This window comes from Aotus nancymaae, unplaced genomic scaffold (genome assembly GCF_030222135.1).
Source record: "Aotus nancymaae isolate 86718 unplaced genomic scaffold, 86718_ANA_hifiasm-v0.15.2.pri h1tg000014l, whole genome shotgun sequence".
NCBI lineage: Eukaryota > Metazoa > Chordata > Mammalia > Primates > Aotidae > Aotus > Aotus nancymaae.
This window is the reverse complement of record NW_026988425.1, coordinates 11,358,891-11,381,974: the sequence shown is the minus strand read 5'-3', so window position 1 is coordinate 11,381,974 and position 23,084 is coordinate 11,358,891. Positions and strand designations below refer to the sequence as shown.

At 39.4% G+C, this 23,084-nt stretch overlaps 1 protein-coding gene across 9 annotated transcripts in view; it reads left to right on the top strand.

Moving 5' to 3' along the window:
- The window catches only part of CTNND2 (catenin delta 2), a 935,473-nt gene that overhangs the window by 501,520 nt on the left and 410,869 nt on the right, over positions 1 to 23,084 (top strand). For all 9 annotated transcript variants that reach the window (XM_021675376.2, XM_064375868.1, XM_064375870.1 and 6 more), the window contains one exon: positions 11,761 to 11,933. In XM_021675376.2, the coding sequence (XP_021531051.2) occupies positions 11,761 to 11,933 (173 nt within the window). The remainder of the gene's footprint in view (positions 1 to 11,760; positions 11,934 to 23,084) is intronic.

The following is a 23,084-nucleotide window of genomic DNA, read 5'->3' as shown; positions in this document are numbered from 1 at the left end:
ATACGCGTCACTGAGTCACTAGGAGAAATGCTTCAGAGATTGCTATTGCTTCAGTGGAACAAAACAAAACAACAAAAAATAATTTACCAACAGAAGCTTGGGGGCATTAGCTTTCTACATAATGTATAATGTGACTTGAACTGCCTTGGACCGAGTATTTTATTTAATCTATGCTGCCTTTTAGATATAAACTCAGAAATAAGGGTGATTATGTCTTAGCCAGTGATTCACAAAAATGTGTCAGTCAAAATAAGAAATAGTAAGGACAGCCTGGAAAAAAATAATGCATATGTTTAACCACAGATTGTTTAAATATTGTATCTTGCAATAGTAATTATTTCTTTCTGTAGCACATTAATGAATTGAAATTGTCATAGTTTAGAAAATTCCATTATTCAATAGGAAAAAAATCTTAAGAACTAATATATTCTGAGTGTTATGGTAAAAAAAAGTACATATTTTTCTGAGTTTTCAAATCCAAATATATTTTTAAAACTCAGGAATCAATCATATGTTACCCTCCTAAGCAGGTAAAATCAAACTAGAATAATCATATATAGTTTAACAGAGGTGAATATATTATTCACTGTTGAGTAACAGTCTTATGTTATTTCAATTACTGTGAATATACTTAATTCACAAGAGATGTTTGAGAGATCAGGTTACTTAAAGGCTATGAAACCTGATTCCTTATGTTCCCATGTGATAATAATAATAAAAGGAGAGGCATCCTTGTGAAGTGAATGTTTTCATAATTCCTGGTAAGCATGACACCAAAAAATGCAGATGAGTTCATAGGAGAGTAAATTTTTCATGAAAATTATAGTAATCAAAAGGTAAAATCCATTTGGAATCTGTTAATCAAATTGGCTCAAAAAATAAAAATCACTATCAGGGAAAAAGGGCTGCTTTCTGTTTTGCTTTTTATTATTGTGGAGACCATGTCGTCAGATAGACCCAAGAGGATGGAAAACCTCCCTTACCCTAGAGGTGCCCAAGGACCGTCACCTGGCCTTAGGGACCCCACATCCTGGAAATGTGTCTATTTGAGTCAGTTGAGCTATCCTAATTGTTCATTCCCTATGAAATCACTTGATCATATGCTCTTTGGTCCAGGTTTTTAAGATACAAACAAGACTGTTCTTTCCAGAGGTTTGTCATGGTGTCCAGGTCTAAAGTTGGCTGATGCTGCCATTCGTTTTGAAATTCACTTACACTCACTTTCTCCCTACCTTGGGTGTATGAGACTAATGGGATGTTAGCAGTGGCAAAAATGGAAGGTGAGGGCAAAAGCTGAGGGAAAACACACAGGTGGCCCACAGGGAATAATAAAATCCTTCAGGAAGCTATAATTGGCCTCCCTTCTAGAAGGTATCCCTACTTGTTTTTCAGCTAGTGTTTAAGTATTTAATTTCTTTTTCTTTTTTTTTTTGAGACAGAGTCCCACTCTGGCACCCAGACTGGAGTTCAGTGACACAATCTCATCTCACTGCAACCTCTGTCTTCTGGGTTTTTTAAGTGATTGTCCTGCCTCAGCCTCCTGAGTAGGTGGGATTACCGGCATGAGCCACTGTGCCTGGCCTAATTTCTTTTTCTTTGATTTCACTTAGATTTCCTTCTATCATGTAGACATTTAAGAAGCACGTTATACCTTCTCTAACAAGGTTGCCAGCTCAGAGGCAAACCTAAGAATTTAAGGAATAGGCAAAGGCATCAAGTAAGAAGAGCTCTTTAACTATACACTTAATAAAACAATGCAAATTTCTCATTAAAGCCGACATTCCCACTTGGGTTATCAGGATCTTCTGGCATCAAGCACAATGTGTGTAGAACCTGGTGGGAATTTCCTGGTCTTGAAATTGTCAAGGCATTGTAGATGCCCAGAACATAAATATGAGGATTAGATGAAACCTGGTGAAAGTGAGGACGGTGTCAGAACTGCCAGAGCTGCCATAGGTATGAGAAAAAGCAAAGAGGCTGCCACCCCAGTGAGAAAGCCTTAGAATAAGCAGACTTTTCCCCAACAAGGCAGTGGAAGGAGAGGACTCTCCCGGTAACACATTATGAAGATGTCTTGAAGGAGTCTTCCAAAAGTTAAAACATATGAATACTGGCCAGGTACAGTGGCTCCTAACTGCATTCCCAGCACTTTGGGAGGCCAAGGTGGGCAGATCAGTTGAGGTCAGTAGTTCCAGACCAGCCTGGCCAACATGGCAAAACTCCGTCTCTACAAAAAATTAGCTGGGCGTGGTGGGACATGCCTGTAATCCCAGCTGCTTGGGAGGCTGAGGCAGGAGAATCACTTGAACCTGGGAAGTGTAGATTGCAGTGAGCCAAGATTGTGCCACTGCACTTCAGCAGTTTGGGCAATAGAGCCAGACTCTGTCTCAAAATTAAAAAAAAAATACTGATAGTGATCAAACAGTAAAGCACTTGAACAGTAACTGATGTAACCACTCTTAGTGTACAGGTTTTTTATGATATCACTGTAGGCACAGGTAGATGTTCCAGTCATTTATTTTGTTAAATGTATGTCTTAAGCACTTATTAATGGCCGGAACAAAGGATCTCTGTCCTTGTGGCATTTATATTCTACTCAGAAAAGGCCAAAACCAACCTTTTCAATACTGGAGGGCCAGATCAGTAATGGCTTGGCAGAAGGACAAAGCCAGGTCAACAGTAGAGTAGAGCAGCTTTTCTCGAGGTTTACTTGGGAATTCTCGGCTCTTCATGGCCCCTGATGGGGACTTTCAAAGTCAAACGGTTTTCATAATAATACTAAGAGATACTTGCTTTACCATGCTTTTTCTCACATGAATGTTGGTGAAGATTTCCAGAGACTACATGGCATGTGACAGCATCATGTCTCTGATGGTTCCAGGAACATGTGCTACATATTCTTGTATTGGAAACATTTCAAGTGACTAGCATTATATATAACCCAGATAAAATAAAGCTCTCTGGAGTCCTCTATAATTTTGAAGGGTTAAGAGACCAAGAGTTCTGAGGACCACTAGAATAAAGAATGACTGAAGGCCAGGAAATCCTCTATTGTGAGAAGACACTGAATCAGAGACCTGAATGAAATGCACGAGGAAGCCATGCAGATCACGGGGAGCATGTATGATGTGTGGCAAATCAAAAACTGGTTCTTTAAACTCCTGTTTTCCTGTTCACAAATTGTGGTGTTTTCTGAATTTCTCTTTTAAATTTTATTTTCTTCAAAACTGACTTGTATTAATGTTTTACTTCTTTTCACAAGTATTGATGGTGAGAAATAGGAATATATCAGATCCTTAGACTATTTATGAAGAAATATATAATGTTTTTCTTTTCCTGGTGCTACATTAATTTTTAATGACAAATAATCTAAAGACAAAACTTTGTAAGGTAATAGTTGAGAATTGGAGTGAGCGATGAAAATTACAGTATCATGTGCAATCTCATTCATGATAAAATTATTTTGGTATACATTCCAAGCTATAGTTATACATTTGAAAATTATTTTTATGATAAATGTCAGTTTGTTCATGTCTTCCATTTTGCACCATTGTAAAGAAACTGAGTGACCTTGTAGCCATAGAAAAGAATGAGTTCATGTCCTTTTTAGGGACGTGGATGAATCTGGCAACCATCATTCTCAGCAAACTTCTCACAGGAACAGAAAACCAAACACCGAATGTTCTCACTCATAAGTAGGAGTTGAACAATAAGAACACATGGACACAGAGAAGGGAACATCACACACTGGGGCCCGTTGTGGGGTGGGAGGAAAGGGGATGGAAAACATTAGGACACATACCTAATGCACGTAGGATTTAAAACCTAGATGATGGGTTGATGGATTCCAGAAACCACCATGGCACATGTATACCTATGTAACAAATCTGTACATTCTGCACATGTATCCCAGAATGTAAAGTAAAATTAAATTAAAAAAAAAAGAAAAGAAGTTGAGTGACTTAGTATGTAGTGTGGACACTTGACCAATCCGAGATGTATCCATCCGCAGTAGTCAAACTTGGAAAAGCATACTAATTAAGCCAAGAACACTGGTTAAGCCTAAATCAGTTTAAAAACTAAATGAGTACTTCTGTATTCCTGGGACCGTTAACATTTTAATTTTCATGTAAAGCATTACGCATTGAAACCAACTGCCCAGATGAAATAGATATTCTGGAGACAGAGGCTTAGAAATGAAATTTAAAAACATACCTGCCCATAGAACAAGCACATCAACTCTGAAGCTGTCTTGCATAACGAGCCCCATGGGCTTTTTCTCTCAGTTAATTTTTGGAATAGTTGATGCGCTGAACCACTATTTTCAAGGAACCTCCTCAGAGAAACTCCTCCAAATGAGCTTTATAAGTTACTAATGAACATCAGGAGAAAACAACCGCTTTATCACCGGTAGCTACCTCTTATTCTAAGTAAATTTGTAAATTGGCAAGTTCTGCCGGAACCCATAAAGGAGAAACTGCTGCTACAAATGAAAAATGAAGTCATTATTAGTGAAAGTTAAACAGAATATTTTTATTCTGCAGAGTCAAGTCTGACCAAAGTGCTTTGAACCTATTTAAAGCAGTTCAATAATTTTAGAAATAATCAACAGTTTTTCTCATTGATTTTGTAATTGCCCATAACCCTTCTGTACATAAATTCTACCATCTGTTTCCTTTATTCTTACTTAATATTTTCGATTAAAATTTTTTTATTCGATGTTCATCTAATAATTCACTCTTACTTAAATTAAAATAATACTTCTCCTTCAAATTGTTCTTAATCTTCCACAAAGATTTGGTAGCAAGAGGGTGGAAATGAATGATAATACCCTGTTAGATGTGGTATGATTATTTTTCATGAGCAACATAAAAATGTATTTTAAATCATTTTGAAATAATCCATTTAGCCTAAGAATAAATAAAGAATGTTTCTACACTTTCTGACAATCAACAATTTAAACAAAGCATCCACTGTGAGGTGTCCAGTCTTGAACTTACCCATTTCAATGTATGTGTTTATTATTCTTTTGCTTAATCTGAATTAACAGCCTCACAAAACATTCTTTGGGTTCCTCTTCAAGCTATTGCTTAGTTCTATTCACTTTTCATTGAGTACGTTTTCGTTAATGGCAAAATAATTCTTTGGAATTAAATTGATAAATGCTACCCCTTAGAGACCTTGTCTTCTTTTTGTAGCTTCACCTTCTACTGATGACTTTGATAGCTATGCCACTATTTTAAAATTATATTTGCATATAATCAAAATTTGATCTTGGAAATTATTTAGAACCCAAAAAGATTGTTTTTCAGGTTCTGCTTAAACCAGTATTAAAATCAAGCCCAGATTCCCTTCCTAGGTATACAAATTCCCACCATCTCCTCAAACTCTGTAACTGAAAAATGTATTTCTGGGCTCATTCGTCCCTAATCATTCAGTCCCTAACACACGTGTCTTCTGCCAGTCCTTCCCTTAGGAATATAATAGGATAGGAGTTGCTGCTTTTCCATACGCATTTATTTAGTGTTTGGCACATTCTCTGACTGATGCTCAACTGAAACAGACCAGAATTAGTGCCTCCCAATCAATCACCTCACACTGTAGACACAGATGTGCCCCTGGGTATGCCAGTGCCATGCTGCCTGACGGATTGCTGGGAAGAACTTACTCTGTGCTCTGGGAAACTCCCACCCACCCAGTGCAGTGTGGGTGGCATTGTCCTTCCAGTGATTGGGTGAAGTGGTTGAGTCATTTTTGACTCTCCTTCACTTCGTGTTCCCTTAGTCACTAGTTCTGATGAAGTTTTCTTTGAAAATATCTCTTAAATGTGCACTTTTCTCTCCATACCCAATCCTGCCCCTTCCCCAGTGAAAATGTCCTCAATTACTGCCGATTTCCTTTTCCTGCACTGGAAGAGACTCCTGGTTGCTATTCTCCCTGGCATCTCAATGACGTCCTGCTGCCATCACCTTACATATCTAGAATCCCTGCTTTCTTTCATTCCTCCTTCCCAAGATCCTGTTGTTAACACTGTGCACATTTGTCTGTTAAATAATGAAAATTTCTCAGAGTCCGTTCTCTTCAGAGTGATAAGATAGCATGATGGGTGCAGGGTTCGTTTTCCCTGTGCAATCAGGCATCACCAGGGCAGGCTGCTTGGAGGAGGTGACATTTAAGTAGCACTTTAAGTTTGAGAATGAGTTTTGAGGTTGATGAAGAAAAGAATTTCAGGCTAAGGAAACAGAGAACTGTCTCTAAGTGCCAAAAGGCTTTAATTTCTCATCTGTTTGCTCTGACATTAGTTTTGTTGTTGTTTTATTGCATTCAGGCCATTTGAATGAGCTGTGCCTTGTATGTCTTGTTTGTAAGATGAAAGCCGGCAGGTTGTTGAAAGAAAACATGAGTGATGTGTGGGACAGTCTTGCAATAAGGTTTTCAAGACCAAAAAGATCCCAGTGAAGGTTTTATTATTGTCCAACCATGCGGGTATGCAATTAGATAATCAGATAATAATAACAATAACTGATATTCCTGTAGCAGTTTAAATTTTTCCAAGCATGTGCACTTCCGTGATCTCATTAAATGTTCAAATTTGGAAAGGTTCAAATTTGTAGAGACAAAATCATGAAGTGTGGTTACGAACACACACTCTGAAGCCAACCCCAGGCCCACCAGTAGCTGTGAGGTCTCAGTTAATGGATCCCTCAGTTCCCTCAACATCAGTGGGAGTGGTTGTACCTTCCTTGCTTAGATGTCATTAAAATTCAATGAGTTAGTAGATGGAAACTGCTCAGGACAGTCCTTGGAACTTCATAAGTACTCAGAAAAGGTTAACTGGTCATTACTGTCACTGTCATTATCATCTTTGTCATCATCATCTATGGCAGTATAAATATGAAGATGGGCCAGAGCCCAGGTCTGCTGACGTCCAGTCTTCAATTTTTTTCAAGACACATTCAGATACTCCATTAGTATGGTTGTGACTCATAGAATAACTTGGGAATGCCACACTGTAGACCTATGTCCTCTTCTTTATTATTACAAAGTATATACTTTAATTGAAGATCTCCTATATTCTGAAGCAGATGTTCAACTAAAGCAGGAAAACATTAGCAATTCCACATAAAGCCTCTTCAAAACTGTGCAAACAGAACAAGTGCACATAATCATGGAACCTCTCAAATATTCAGCTAATCTGATCAGAAGAAGCTGGCTATTTTGTGTCTGTGTTATATAGTATCTGTGTTGATATGACCTATAAGTGGGTCTGAATTTAATGCAGAAAATTAACATTTCAACCTCTACATCTTCTGAGATTGATTTTGTCCCGCTAGTAGTGGACAGTGAGTTTCCTCTAACCGGCACCTGGAATCTATAAGCAGCAGTTCACTGGAGAAGTACCAAAATCTGAGGCATGAAGATTTCTCCTGCAAACAAGTGGATTTCTGTTGACACAGGACTTTTTCAACCTTAAACTGCTGACATGTATATGTGACTTAAAGAGACAGTGCTTTGATGTTAAACAACAACAACTTTTGGACTTGGAGACAGAAGATAAAGGTCCACGCCCCTTCTTCATGTTACCATGTGTGTGACACTGGCTGACAATGTAACCACTCTCTGCCTCTGCTTGTACTTCTAGGAAAAATGAAGATCACACAGTTTTTTTCACAGGCTGCTGCATAGTCTCTAACTAATTCATATGTGTGAAAACATATTGAGACATTGGTGTTATACTCAAGATCCTTGCTGCATGTATCTTCCTAGGATTCATGGGATCAACTTTGTAGTTCCCTTGGAATTTCTTCTCTCTATCCAGTTAAAACTAGTGGGTTTTGTTCAGAACAAAGACAGAAAACTGTCATAAGCATTATCAATTTATCAGGAAATGGTTTCACCTCCTCTTCCTGGCTCACAGCGGTGATTCATTTTGAGAAAACCCTTGGGCTCAATTCTGAAGACTGACCCATCATGGAGAAGGGACAGAATGGTCAAAGAAGCCACTGTGACCCCTCAGGTCAGTGTCTTGAAGGCAACCTGGAGCATGGCTTCTGCTTTCTGTGGCCAAGAAGGACATGATGATCCACTGCTGCTCACAGATTAGATGTCGTCTGGAAATCATTTCATGAAAGACAGTATCTTGTTTCCCTGGGCCCAGCCTCTTTCTCTTCTTCTACCATTTCTTCCCATATTACTCCCCATCCTTCAAGTCATATCTTCCATAGGTTCAGGACTGCAGCCTAGTTTTACCTCTAGCCCAAGGAAGGCTTGATAAAAAGTCAAAAGTCCCGGACAAAAAAAATCATAATTTAAAGCCCAAAACTATAAATGCTTTTTAAATCCTTGGCAAATTTGTATTTTCTGCCTCAATGCACACTACTATTAATAAAGCTAATCGAAAGTTAGTTACATGCAAATTGTACTTTCATTATAAAGTAATTAAGAATTGTCCTAAAATTTTAACCTGTTTCATATATTCATATGTCTGTGCTCTCTAAAGTTGGAATGCTAAATGACACTGATTTAAAACCTAGTGAACAATGGAAAAGGATCATTCTAAAATGCCTGCACGGTTTTGGCTATTGTCCTGACAGTTCTGTCTTTGCCAGGTGATATGTCAGTGTTGTAACTTTCTGATACATTGCTCACTGTTGCAATTATTTTGTCAGAGTACATCTAGGTTTCAGTGCTTGATATGTATGAATAATGAGATTGAAAATCTTGGTTAGTTTTCATTGAGTACTGATCAAATACACAACTAATTCTATAAAAGATGAACAGATTTCATTATTCTATCATATATATTCTGGGAGCAAGTAAACCATTTTTTTTTTTTTTTTTTTTTTTTTTTGAGACGGAGTTTCGCTCTTGTTACCCAGGCTGGAGTGCAATGGCGCGATCTCGGCTCACTGCAACCTCCGCCTCCTGGATTCAGGGAATTCTCCTGCCTCAGCCTCCTGAGTAGCTGGGATTACAGGCACGCGCCACCATGCCCAGCTAATTTTTTGTATTTTTAGTAGAGACGGGGTTTCACCATGTTGACCAGGATGGTCTCGATCTCTTGACCTCGTGATCCACCCGCCTCGGCCTCCCAAAGTGCTGGGGTTACAGGCGTGAGCCACCGCGCCCGGCCCGTAAACCATATTTTTAATTGAAATTCTTTTGAAAAGGGACTTTACCTTGTCATTAGAAGATCCCATACAGACAGCATTTGTAGGTTTCTGGAGATAATCGTATGAGTGTATTCAGAATATAAAAAGTTATTTAACTTGCTAACTACATACTTTAAAAAGTTCATCAAAGCAATTCCCAAATCTCTTTTAAGGACAAATAAGGAGGATATGCAACTATCTGTTTTAAGATAATGCTAAATGACTTACGTGAAATTAAAGATTTTGTTTATGTTTATTTTATTTACATCATTCTGTTGATATTTCCAAACGTCTATGCACTGTCATTGTATCTGCTTTAGCCTTCCTTGCACTTGAGATGCATTACTATCTCAAGGTGGGAGGAGACGGTGGCCAGTGCAAGCCATTGTGCCCAGGTAGACTGCACAAAAAAGAAAGAGCTAAGAAAGCCTTTGTGGGTAGCCCTCCGGCCCACCCACCATGATGACCACCCAACCGAAAGGGCCTTTGCTTTTCCACCATAGCTCACTCCTGCCATTCAGCTGTGACCTTCCGGAGGGACCACGGGTAAATCCCTTAGCCACAGTTGTCACTGTCTTCCCGATGCCCACCTTCTTCTCCTCCACTTTACTATTAGTCTCCTGGCAGCTTCCACAGCAGTGATGGAGACAGTATGTTACTGACACCCAGAATAAAACTCTAAATGCATCTCCCCTCAGAGACTTCCTTATATCAGCGATTAGTCCTATAATACCATCAGGATGGAATAAATGATTTCTTTTCCATGCTATTGGAAACTTTACCATCTGGTACATACTGTTTCCTCAGGACTGGGTTTCCTAAATTAAAAGTAAAGAGGCCGGACATGGTGGCTCACACCCGTAATCCTGGAACTTTGGGATGCTGAGGCAGGCAGATCACGAGGTCAGGGGTTTGAGACCAGCCTGGCCAACATGGTGAAACCCTGTCTCTACTAAAAATACAAAAATTAGCTGGACATGGTGTTGCACGTCTATAGTCCCAGCTACTCGGAGGCTGAGGCAGGAGAATCGCTTGAACCCTGGAGGCAGAGGTTGCAGTGAGCCTAGACTGTGCCATTGCACTCCAGCCTGGGTGACAGAGCGAGACTCGATCAAACACAAAAAAATAAAGGGATTGTAACCGTCCTTTTGTTATGCCCTTTATGATGAAGTTGTGGCTGGATGAAGATACTTTTATTTCCTTGCTTACCTTTTTTTCCAGAAACTGCATAGATTCCAAAATAATTGTACTAGCTAATTGGCATATTATTCAATATGAAATATTGATGAAAATTTATCTTCATGTTGTTTCAAATACTGATGAAAAAATATCTTCATGTTATTTCAAATTTCCATCAGAAAATCAGAGGGAATGGGGAGCTTTAAGTGCCAAAGATTTTATGAACCAATGTTACTTAAAAGAGGATGCATTATTTCGATGCACAGGTGATCCACATCATGTTACATCTAGTGTCTCATTTGAAATATAAAGTCATGTTCCATTCTTAAAAATAAAAAAATAAGGAACTTGAAATTTGGTCATACTTATGAGAAAGGGATACTATTGTCTAAAACAGCCAAAGAGGAGGGTCCAGAATGATTTCATGGTTATGCTACAGTCTGCATGTTCTATATGTATACCATTACACTCCATTGAAAGGTGACTTTGTTCTATGGTGCAAAGAGACAGGAGAAAACTTGTATTGCCAAGTTGTTGCCGCTAACACACCCTTCTTGTCTGAGTCCCCTCTCAAACACACACAATGGGAAAGTAGCAAGCACATTCAGTCTCCTCCACACTTATTTGATCCCCAAAGAGAGTATTCAATTCGATCAAAGAAAATTTGCTTTAGAAAAAATGGGAAAATGTTTGCAAGCATCTCCTCTAAATAGAATATAAGAAAACAAAACACAATTTCATATGCAGCGTATAATTAAACAAGACCAGAACCTGATTCTTCATCCCTTGTAATATCAGCTACATTCGTGGTACCAATTAAATGCTGTGTCTTGTCTTTGTTCTCCTACTGTGCATTGCTGTGTTGGTAAAGGTAACTAGTCATTGGAGATTATGTGAGACGACAGTGAATTCCACACTGTACAAAGAGCTATTAATATTTTAAACACTGTCTACCCTTCAGGCACTGAGGTATTACATCACTATTCATACAATAGAATTTGTCAGTGATTGGAAGGTTTTGAGTGTTTTAGCATCTCGATCATTAAGTAGGAGATATAATTATGTTAGCAAAATTAACAGGTACCAAAAAGTAGACTTTTACATTGTTTCACGTTTCTGATATTGTCTGATCCCAAAATAACTACTTGATTAACTAATTTGTCTCATAAGAAATGTCTCTATGTAGGTCAGGATGAGATCATTTGAAAAATCCACTCCTTTGAGAACTTTTAAACAACCACCTCCAAAAAAAAAACCTCATTTGAGAGCTGGAGTCGAATTATATGGTCATTTTAGTTCTCAGAATTTTAAGCGTGGATGGCTGGAATCATGTGCATGTGATAATTCTAGGCTACTCTCGATAAATAATACATGTCATTTCTGCTTCACTGAGACTGTCACTGACTGCTCTAAATGACTTTCAATGCAGGGCCCAGCCTGCTCTCCCAGAGTGCACTTCAGCTCAATTCCAAACCTGAAGGGTCTTTCCAGTATCCGGCCAGCTACCATAGCAACCAGACCCTGGCCCTGGGGGAAACCACCCCTTCACAGCTCCCGGCCCGAGGCACACAAGCCCGAGCTGCGGGCCAGAGCTTCAGCCAGGTAGGTACCCAGTGCTGTGTGGTATCAGTGGACTCCAAGGGGACAGGTGGGGAACGGGCGTGCAGGGGACGTGGAGATCCAGCCTGCCTTTTCGTAGGTGTGTCCCTCAACTTGAGGGAAGGTGCCCTTTGGTGCTGTGAACAAAGGAAGGAAATAATAAAATATGATTATGGAGTCATGCTAAATTCCAAACATTTCCTTTAGAAATACCTGTGTGTTGTTCATGCTATACCTGTCTTGTATATGTTTCCCTGTGTGACTATGTCAGTGTGAGTCTAGTTACTCTTTCTGGGTCTATATGTGATATGAATATGACACACATTCTGAGTTTGTGAGTATAACCAGAAAAGATACTATTTTGTCTCCTAAAGAAAGCATGGGATTGTTCTTTGGGGTTTTTGATTTTAATATTAAGAAACATACTATAAGTGTGTAATCAGGTAAGCAGAACTGTTTGGAAAATAATTGTGATGAGTTTAGGCACAGTTACATTTTGTGAGGTCTGATTTTTAAATGTGCCTTTAATTGTTTATTTAAGGCATATGCTTGATCTTATAGTTTCACTGCACAAACACATTAGCTGCAGTTAAAACCAACTCTTTGTAAAAAGAAGCAGCTAGCAATCTGGAAGTGATTTTTTTTTTTTCAAGAAAGATGTAAATGTTATTATATATAAAGGGAGGAGAGAGAGCACGCAAATATTTTGGCTTTTACAATTTTGAGATACAAGACATATTGGATCATCCCACCAGAGTTAATTTATTGGAAGGCTGTCTTGTTTTAAGCTTATTTTCAGCAACATGAGCCCTTTTAACCTCTGTGCTTTTGCTTCTGGAATGAAGAACTGCAAGCCCCACTCCACGTTTTCAGCTGACAAAGTTAGTTTCAGCCCTTATGCACTTATTGAATGCTGTCTCTTCCAGGAAGCCTTGCTCTGAAATGTTCACTATGCACCACTGGCTCTGTAACCCCTGAGCCCATCTCTTTCACCAGTGTATTGATGTTATCCATCCATGCATCTCTCTAACTAAACTGAAAGCTACTCGAGGGCAGGACTTTTTTCATCTTCATATCAGTAGTTCCTGGCAGGCCACATGTCCCCAGGAAATGAACGCAGAGCTGAGAGGCAAAGAGGGTTAGAACAGCCTGGTATGTTACGGGCACTACTGTGTGCCCATTTATGTGACATTAACATTATTGAAGCAGAAACGGAAAGTTTATTTGGATTTCCACTACTAAAGTTAAATGATTATGCCAGAAACCATTTTGAAAATACAGTTACCTTCTTCCAGCAACATCCTTGTTCATCGGTGGCTTTGTGAGTTTTGCCTTCTCACAATGCTGAATGATAAAGATGTGGGTAAGAGGAACTGATAAAACATTTCACTGAGATGAAGGGCCTGTCCCTCCAACCACATTCCACATTGCTTTAAAGTTTAATCAGAAAGGGTTACTAAGTTGTGAAATCATCAAAGCTCTATATTTGAAATCATCAGAGTTATAGTTTGAAGACATCGATAAATGTAAATGTTCAAAGATACAACTTAAGCTTGGGGCAAAGGTTACTGGTAGACTCACTTACCTGGTAGTGGGTAGGATGCACAGGTCTGAATATTCAAACCTGGACTTGAAATGTTCTAATTCACTCTACTAACAGAAGGGAAGCCCTTGTGGAATATCTGAACTCTCATTTATTTAGCTCAGTGGTAGATACTGGTACCATGATTTACTTCAGCTGTGTGCTGAAGTATGAAAGGCATGCTTATTGAATATTCTGTAGGGCCTGTGGCTTCAATGTAATGTCAGAGAAATGTTCAACAAATACGCCAGGATTTTCACTGTGCTTTTAGTGCTATTACCCTTGAGAGAAAGGAGGCCACATTCCATTCCAATAATGACACTATTGTTCACATCCCTCTATTTGAGGGGTTTTTCAAAGTGTGTGATTCCTTCTTTTCAAAAGTCTTATCTGTGTTAAATCTTATTCCTTCAAGGCTGGTTAATTTTTAGAATATCCTGTAATCATAAATTGCTACAAGGACTAATGCAATTCAAATTCTGGCTAATGATGTCAGGCCAAGTAAGTATGGTCAGTAATCAATCAATACAAAAATCTTGTATTTTTTTGTCTAAAAAACTGTAATTCTAAAGTAAAGCAACGATTTTTTTAAACCTGGTTCATAAATTTAAATGCAATTTCAAAGGAGTATTATAAATGCTCAGAGATTCTAATTTCAGTATTTAAAAATATGTATTCAGCATAATAAATGCTTATTCAGTGATCATCACCAGGATTTACCACAGGCCCTGATTATATGTGTGTAACGTGCATTCCCCAACTTAGCCCAAAAGTCAAACTGTAAGTCACCCAAATTGCCATAAAATATTTGTTCTCTGATGTTACTCCAACTAAAATCCTTAAAAATCATTCTTCTGAGACTTAGGATGAGTTCAGGGAGCTGGTCCAGAGGAGAGAAAGTGGACTATCCTTCCCATCAAATCCCAATGACATTCTAGAAAGTGACCTGAGCGGATTTATAGATATCCTTTCCACACTGCCAGGACTCTGCTCAGCTGTGCTGCAAGTTCCCGCCCCAGCCTCTAAACAAGTTGTATAGGTCACTCCTCCACAGCCCCTGCCTCCTCCAGATCAACCTTCACCTTTGTGTGTCTAGGTTGTGATGTATTCAGGATGTTTATCATGTACCAATTGATGCCATGAGCCTTTGTGCTTGGGATGGAGAAGTGAAGAAGGGAGACATGATCCCAGTCCTTAAGGAACTTCTATTCTAGCAGCAGGGATGGAGACGCAGAAAACCAACACAGCAAATAAGTAAATTGCACAGTACATCAAGAAGTGATGGTTTCTATGGGAAGGAAATGGATACAGAATAGGGTAAGCAAGATCCAAAGTGCATGGGGGAGTGCAGCATGATAGGGACCTCGAAGAGATTTTTTGGGCAAATACATGGAGAAGAGGAAGGAAGCTATATGGCTCCCTCTGCACAGTAAATGCAGTGGCCCCTGGATGGGGCAGCCTGCATGCTGATGGAGCAGCAAGGATGCCAGGATGGCTACAGTGGGCTGTGGAAGTTGTGAGGTGATGGGAAACCAACTGGGTCATTGGTAGGATCCCATCTTTTACTGGGAGTGAAGTCAGGAGCCAGTAGAAAATTTCAAGCAGAGGAACATGACCTACCTTATGTGTTACAAACATCATCTGTCATATAATAAGTGATATCCTGTAGTTAGTTGCACTTAAGTCTGTCTCTTCCTATTAGATTGCCCTGCTGCAAGAGTGAGAACACTGCAAGACTTACCTCCATTTCCCTCATAATTGACCCAGGGTTTACCAGATATCCATCAGGTTCTGCCAACACCAGCCTGATGTTTTATAATTATTCCATACAGGTTTGTGGGTGGGTTAGAAGATGAAGTTGGCTTTCCTCCAGGCTTTTCCTGCTTCCACTTACATAAAATTTCCATTGGATTATATGAAATGCTAAATATAAAGCTTCTGGCAAAGACGATCCAAAAACCAACTCTAAACATGTTGGTTTTGCCCATGTCCAAACATAAAATAGTCTCACCAAGCCTTTTGTCCCTCAAACAAACAAAAAAAGAAACTACGCGAGAAATATGAAAATATTCTCTGTAGACAGAGCACTGGCAAAGGAGTACATGAGCCTAAAGACTTAAAAGTCTTCACATATTCTCTGGTAGAATTGAGCAGTGTGCACAATTGCAATCTTAGGGAAATGACCTACTTGGTGTAAGAAATTAAGAATTGTATGATAGTTCTCTAAAATAAAACAACAGTGGTAGGTATTCTAGAAAAGCGATACACTTTGAGAAACAAAATTTCCTTTTCTTTTCGATCTGGCTTATCTATTTAATGTGCTGACTTTTATGTCTTAAAAGTCCTCATTAATGGTATATCATAATCATAAATACACCATCTGCTCACTTCTTTCAGAGGGAAATGTGTTCATTGTGTTTGGAACACTTACTGGTGCACACTCATGTCAGGTGGATGTGAAGGCCAAAGGGGTGGGGAAGTTGAAGGCAGAACAAGGTTCCCTGTAAACACCTATGTCCTGAGTGTTGAATAAAAAGGGTGGTTGGCTGGGTGCAGTGGAGCACGCCTGTAATCTCAGCACTTTGGGAGGCCGAGGCAGGTGGATCACGTGGCCAGGAGTTTGAGACCATCCTGGTTAACACGGGGAAACCCCATCTCTACTAAAAATACAAAAAATTAGCTGAATGTGGTAGCATATGCCTGTAATCCCAGCTACGTAGGAGGCTGAGGCAGGAGAATCAATTGAACCCTGGTGGTGGAGGTTGCAGTGAGCCGAGATCAAGCCACTGTACTCCAGCCTGGGTGACAGAGCAAGACTCCATCTCAAAAAAAAAAAAAAAAGGTCGTAAGGACAGTATTACTTCACTCCTGTCTGCTTAATTATGAAAGAAGTTGTTGGTAGGTAAAACTTGCAGAGAAAAGCCACCAATAAATTTGGAAAGCACAAAAATTGCAGAGATTTTTAAATGTAAATTTATACATTATGCAACATTAGAAGAGAATTCATATTGTTTCACATATTTTCCTTGGCATATTTGCAGACAAGTGGCACAGTATTTGTTTTGAAGACGGTTTTAGGATGACTATCTATTGTGAATCCCTATTCCTTGCTTTGCTTTAAAGTCTTTTCTCTCTATTTTCTCTTTCCAGGATAAGTGTATTTAGTTTGGCTTCAATAATGGAAACCTTTCTCATTGCAGGGATGGTGTATATGTGTTTTGATATAACATTTTCTCTTCCAAGCAAATATTTGGGCTATTACAGTTATATTAAATGAGCCTTTTGCTGAAATAAAGTTCTGTGTAGTATATTTTTGCCAGTGCTCATGTAGGTTTTAAGAAAGAGTTGCCATCAAACAATCTCTCATTACCTATTCTTTAAGATAAATTTATAGGATACTTATGCCATTGACTTATTTCTTTCTTCTCTATTTTCCTTCCACTGGTAGACCACAGAAATGGCCATACGAACATATGAAATGCTTTTCAGAGCATTTACTGATAATGATCCTAATCAACTTTCATTAAAGAGGGGTCAAAGGGAAGGAAAAATCAGTACCCAAGGATGCAGAAATCTACATCACCATGTGTGCCCTTCTGACTTAAAGACCTGGGGGAAGTGAATCCATTGCCGTCTCCTCCTAACTGCAGTGGCAGAGATAAAATAGTTTGCAAAATTTCTCTCTCTTGCTTTCTCTCTTGTTCTTTCTCTCCCCGTCCTTCAGAATTTTGAGACCCTTGGGCAGAGAGAAAGCAGTGAGGGTGGTTTCTCTTATTATTTCCAGGGATATAGTTGCTGTTATGGGTCTTTTGACTGGGATGTTCCCATCTGAGGAAAGGAATTTCTTCCAAGTACCTTGGTTTTTCAGTTACTTAAGTTCAGTTTGTTCTGGACGCCACCTTTCAGCGTCTGTGGGACATCACCACCAGGTAAACGCCGCCCTTCTTTCCTTACCGACAGTAATGATCACAGTGGTGATGACTTCAGGGAAGGTGTGTAAACTGCACATAGGAGCTTATGACACATATTAGCTTTTACCAAAACCAGCATCCCTCAAGAGAATCATCAAGCAAGGTCCTGGATGGTTTTATTTAGCTATTTCCAAAATCAAACTTTTATCACAGTACCAAGACTTTCTTCCTTTGGAATTAAAGAATGGCATTCCTTTTTGGAAGACGGTTTGAAAAGAAAATTTTTCAGCATGTTGTGAGCAGTGGTGGGCATGCTCAGGCAAATTCGTTACATTCCGGAGAGTAAGTGCAAGGCGCACAACTTACTTGGGGATGTAGCTTTGTTTTAATTGCACTATATTTTGGGAACATTTCATACAGTACTAAATACAGTTGTTTGCATTTTGGAGTTGGTGATTTCTTCATGTTTCAAAGCTGTGAGAGTAAATGGCCTTGTCTGTCTTTGTGCACAAGCCCAAAGCTCTAGACAGAGTTACACTAGGAAAGTGCAACAGTTTCTCAAAACAGTTAATCAGCAGCACAGAACTGGTATGACTCAGTTACATTACCAGAGTGCTCTGAGTAAAAGATGACTTCTTTGAAGATGTCATCGTTCAGCCATGCCCTGTTTTTTATTATGCAGGATTGATCCGGCCTTTCTTAACATGGAAGGAGTACATTTTGTCATTGCTTTTACTTTCTCATGGCCGTGTCACAACTTAAACCACTCTGCACCGAGACAGCTTCTTCACACATGAGCTCCAATTTCTTCCTCCCCCAGTCTGTGGCTACATTCATGTGTTTTGACTCCTCTGTGGCCATGGCCATGTGGCCTGTGGCTTCCTTTGAATGTGCTCCCCAGATGCACCTGTCATAACCCTGTGCTTGCACGCGGGTACTGCTCCCTGCGGTGACCTTAGGTGCCACCAACCAATATTATCTGGGAAAGGAAGACATCATTAGTAACTAGGTTTGCCAGTCTGATTGTAATCCCAGGAAAATAGAAAGAGATGAATACAGTGGATGGGGGAGCAGACTGCTGATCCCATTAAGCTGGACTCAGGGAAGCCACAAAGCAGGGGCTCCAGTTCTCCATTCCTGACATTGTCAGCCCGGCTGCCCAGCATCCTGGGCAAATATGCCTCCTGTCCCAGAACTGGGGGCCTTGCTGACAATTTAGGGAAATTTGGCAGGTCTAAATGCATCTTCACAGGACTGCTCATAAATCATGGGCCTGCTTTATAAAATGTGCTTTTGCTCAGTGACAGGGCTTACTCATGATTGGAAGTCAAGATTCCTCAGAGATTACAGGCTGTCAAGTCTCTTGTTAACTGGATAGACGCCTTGGGGGGATTTGTTTTGTTTTGTTTGCACTGCTAGATCCCCAAAGAATGAGGATTAAATAAATTTTCAAGCTCTGAGAATTGTCCCCTTATGACTCCTCTGCCATTCCTACCCCCTTCATAGAAGATTCAGTGTGAAAGAATCTGGAAGCAAATGTGCTCAGCACTGAGACCAGTGCCACTTTCTTGTTGAAGAGTGCCGTATTCTCAGGGGCTCCTACTTCCCCAAGAACAATGTCATAATTGTGAGCTAGATAGTATTCTGCACAAACAAAAATATACTGATGGATCTCCAAAATAACATCAAAGTAAAATACTCCATATAAGGGAAGTATTGAGAACTCTTCAAAAACAAACTCCTCATTTGTACATGGCGCAGACAGGTCAAGCATCCCTTGTTTAAATGCAGGGGACCAGCAGTGTTTAGGATTTCAGATTTTTTGGGGGAGATTTTAGCATACTTGCATATACATAATAAGATATATTGGGGATGAAACCCCCCCAAGACTAAAGACAAAATTCATTTGTATTTCATATATATCTTATAGCCTGAAGGTAAGTTTATACAACATTTTAAATAATGTACATGAAACAAAGTTTATATACTTAAACCATCAGAAAGCAAAGGTGTAGAATTTTCTACTGTGACATTCATGTCTGTGCTCAAAATGTTTTGGATTTTTGGATTTCAGATTTTGGATTTTCAGAGTAGGGATGCCCAGCCTGTAGTAGGCACTTGTTAATGGTTTATTGAGTCAGTGAGTAAATTATTGCATCGAACCTGAGTACTGTTAATTAATGACTGTTAGAATAATGTACATATTCCCTAACTTCCCATTTCAATATTTTTTCTACTACACTTCATAAATACATCCTCCCCTTAAGCAGTTCTATAGAATAGGTATAAATGCATCTACAATTACACAAGAGGCCTCAATATACCACTAAGTATATGCACACATACAATATAATGTAAAAAGTGTGACCCGAATATATCCTAAACCTGACTCATCTGAAACATATGTATACAGATGAAACAATTTGTAATCGCTTTGATGAGTTAGTGTTCCATATTTTTCTTGAAAATTTTCCATAAGGGAAGCAAGAACTGAACTATATTGAAGGTGCACCATACTCTGCCTATCAAACTATTTCATCAGAACATCTCCTTGATGGAGTTGCTTATCTGTGAACATCCTGCTTCCTTATTCATTTCTCATAGATGGGTTTCTTATTTTGAAGGGGTGGGAAAGACAAATAAAGTATCCCTCTGGGCTGAGACTGATCCAAAGAGCTGAGAATGAAGACCGAGTCGAGAATTGTCTCTGCCAACAGCCTAGATTGGTGACCAAGGTTGGGGCTTAATCTATTCCAAGTATTTCTAAATTTGTTATATCGTTATTTTTCTTTTCAGAGCCACACATCAATAAAAAAATTATTTCAACTGTCTTTGCATGCACACACACATTTCCAAATATCCCCAGGGAAGCAGTGTGTAGTAGTCTTCAGTTTACAAAAAAAAAAAAAAAATGAAACTTTACTTGAATTCTAACTTTAAAATTAGATTTGCAGTTTTAGAGTGCTAACATACTTTGAAGGTAGAATTGAACTTTCTGACACTAAAGTGAATACAATTCTGTATGTGTCGAAATGCGTTTCTACTATTTCTAATGAAATGATGGGTAGTAATAAACTATCCTATGATTGTGCAGCAGGCTTGAATGGCAGCCTCAGGTATCCCTAACTGGCTAAGAGTTACTAAATCAAATTAGGTAATGAAAGAAAACATAAGCACGAAAGTGGAAAGAGGCTCCCCAGATTTTGTTTTTATTCAAATGATGCTACAAAATAGATTTCTCTATTTAGCCAAAGAATAGTTCTTAGGCATTTTTACCCTATAAGCCATTGGAATGGAATAGATCACCCCTGGATTATTTATTATAAACTGTAGAGGAGTTTAAACAACTGTGCTGTCCAAGAAGGTGGCCACTAGTCGCATGTGGCTGTTTAAATTAATTAAAATGAAGTGTGTACTAAAGTTCCTCAGCTGATTAGCCACATTTCAAGCTGTCAGTTGGCCCATGTGTTCAGTGGTGCCATATTGACAGTACAGACTTAGAACATTCTCTACAGTGTACAAAGCCCTGCTGGTAACTCACCAGTGTAGCTGGTGCTCCTGAGAACACTCTCTAGTTGATGGTGGCTTTTTACACAAATGGATTCAGGCCTTTTGGGAATTGCACTTTAGTACATAGTGGACAATACCACTTATTATCTTAAACAGTATATAACATTTTATTTTTATTTTTATTTTCTCATGCCAAAATGATTTGCACAATTTCACAAGATCCTGTGATATCTAAAAGACTTTCTAATTGGTTGCTGTAGCTTGTCAAAATGTCTACCGCTCATGCGGCAGTTCTCAAAACTTCTACAGATTTGGGATCCATTTAGAAAACGCAGGAGACAGTCACACTGAGCACTTAGAACTCCTGACACTAGATGTGCTGACAGGTGACAAGAAAAAGAAAATATTTGTAAAAAGTATTAAGATTTTCACAGGATACATGTTGTTCTAATATTTAGATATTAGAATGAATACTGACTTAATATTATTCTCATTTACATTTGCATGCTTTAGTTAATACTTATTAAAAATTATGCTATTTGTTAATGGCATGTTAGTGTACTCTAAGGTTGTTTTATTAATGTGACATATCCAAGATATAACAAAATTTTTTTGTTTTGTTGTAAACAGGGAGCAGAGAGTGCTCCTAAGACCTTAGAGAAAGGGTTCTTTCTTCTCATTTTGTTCCTGTGGGAAGGGTTTTCAGAAATTTTTGTCAGACGCTTTTCCATCACTTGCCAGCTGTGTTCTGCATGGCTGAGTGTTACTCAGGCCCCAGTTGATAGGGAACCCCAGTAGAGCTTCAGAAGAAAAATGTCCACAGCTTAGCAGTAATTCTCAGAGCAGCAGCATCTGCCTGCTCTGGGAGATTGTTAGAAATGCAGACTCTGGGGCCCACTCCAGACCCTCCAAATCCACGTGTCTTCTAGAGCAGTGTTGGCAAACTTTGACCAGCACCATAATCACCTGGGGGAGTGCTTGTTAAAATCCGGATCCCTCGGGCCCTCCCCCAGAGTTAAGGTGGAGTATGATTCTGATTGCTCTGACTCATCCAGAATGTTTTTTAATGCTGAAAAGACGTTCCACACTGATGCTGCAGCTGCGGGAACAGGGGCCTCCCTTTGAAAACCACTGCTCTAGGGGCACCTGGGACTCTTATTTGGTTGCAAGGTGAAATCACCTGCTGAGCTTTCCAAAAACACCTGATAGATGGGTCTCACCTTCAGGGATACTGAATTAAATGGCAATGGTAAGTCATGAGTATTGAGATTAAAAAAAAAAAGCTCCCCTGGAGATTATAATATACAGCTAGATTTGAGAAGCCCAGTCTATTTAACATGTTTCATGCTCAGAGCTACCCACTGGGAGAGAAGCAAAATTGCATCAAAGCCACCCCTCAATGACTCTGGATGAAGTTGGACTATTTCTCTGGGGTTCAGAGTAAGCACACCCACATCTGCAGTGTTCGTCCCCCATCCTCCACACATAAGAACCTCGTAGCCTTGAAACTAACTTTAGGAACCATTCCACAAATATTCCTGGTATCTCTACCCTGTTCTAGTTGCTGGAGACACATCACTGAACAAACTCATGGAGCTTACATTTTACTTTCACTCTAAACGTTAAAATAATTGCTTTATGGATTGCATGTGTGTTTGTATCTGAGAATATTTAAAATATATGCACCATACATAAATACATATGCATACACATACATACACACTGCATAGAGAATGTCTCTCACCAAAGTGTTTATCTACCTTCTATGCCAGGCTTCTCCTAATACAGGATTTCAGTATTGCTCAATTAACTCCCTCAGCTCTGCACATGAACTTGACATCCCAGATAAAATTTGGAATGGCTGTGTATGTGCAGATGTAAGTGCCCAGTCTATTATTTGCCAATTGCTGTTCCAAAACGGGTGGAGAGGCATAATTGAAACTTTTAATGGCTAGCATCTGTTCAGTCTTCTCTTCCTCCCTTCCCTCCATCTCTCCCGAGTCCTCCTCCCCACTCACCTCCCACCCCTCATTTCAAAACCCTCCTTCCCAGCTTCTCTCCAACTCAGTATACAATCGTACTCCATTTTCACACCGGTAGGCTCCCCCGGGAAAGCCTGGATGATCTGAGACCTCCTGCCCAGAAGTGGTT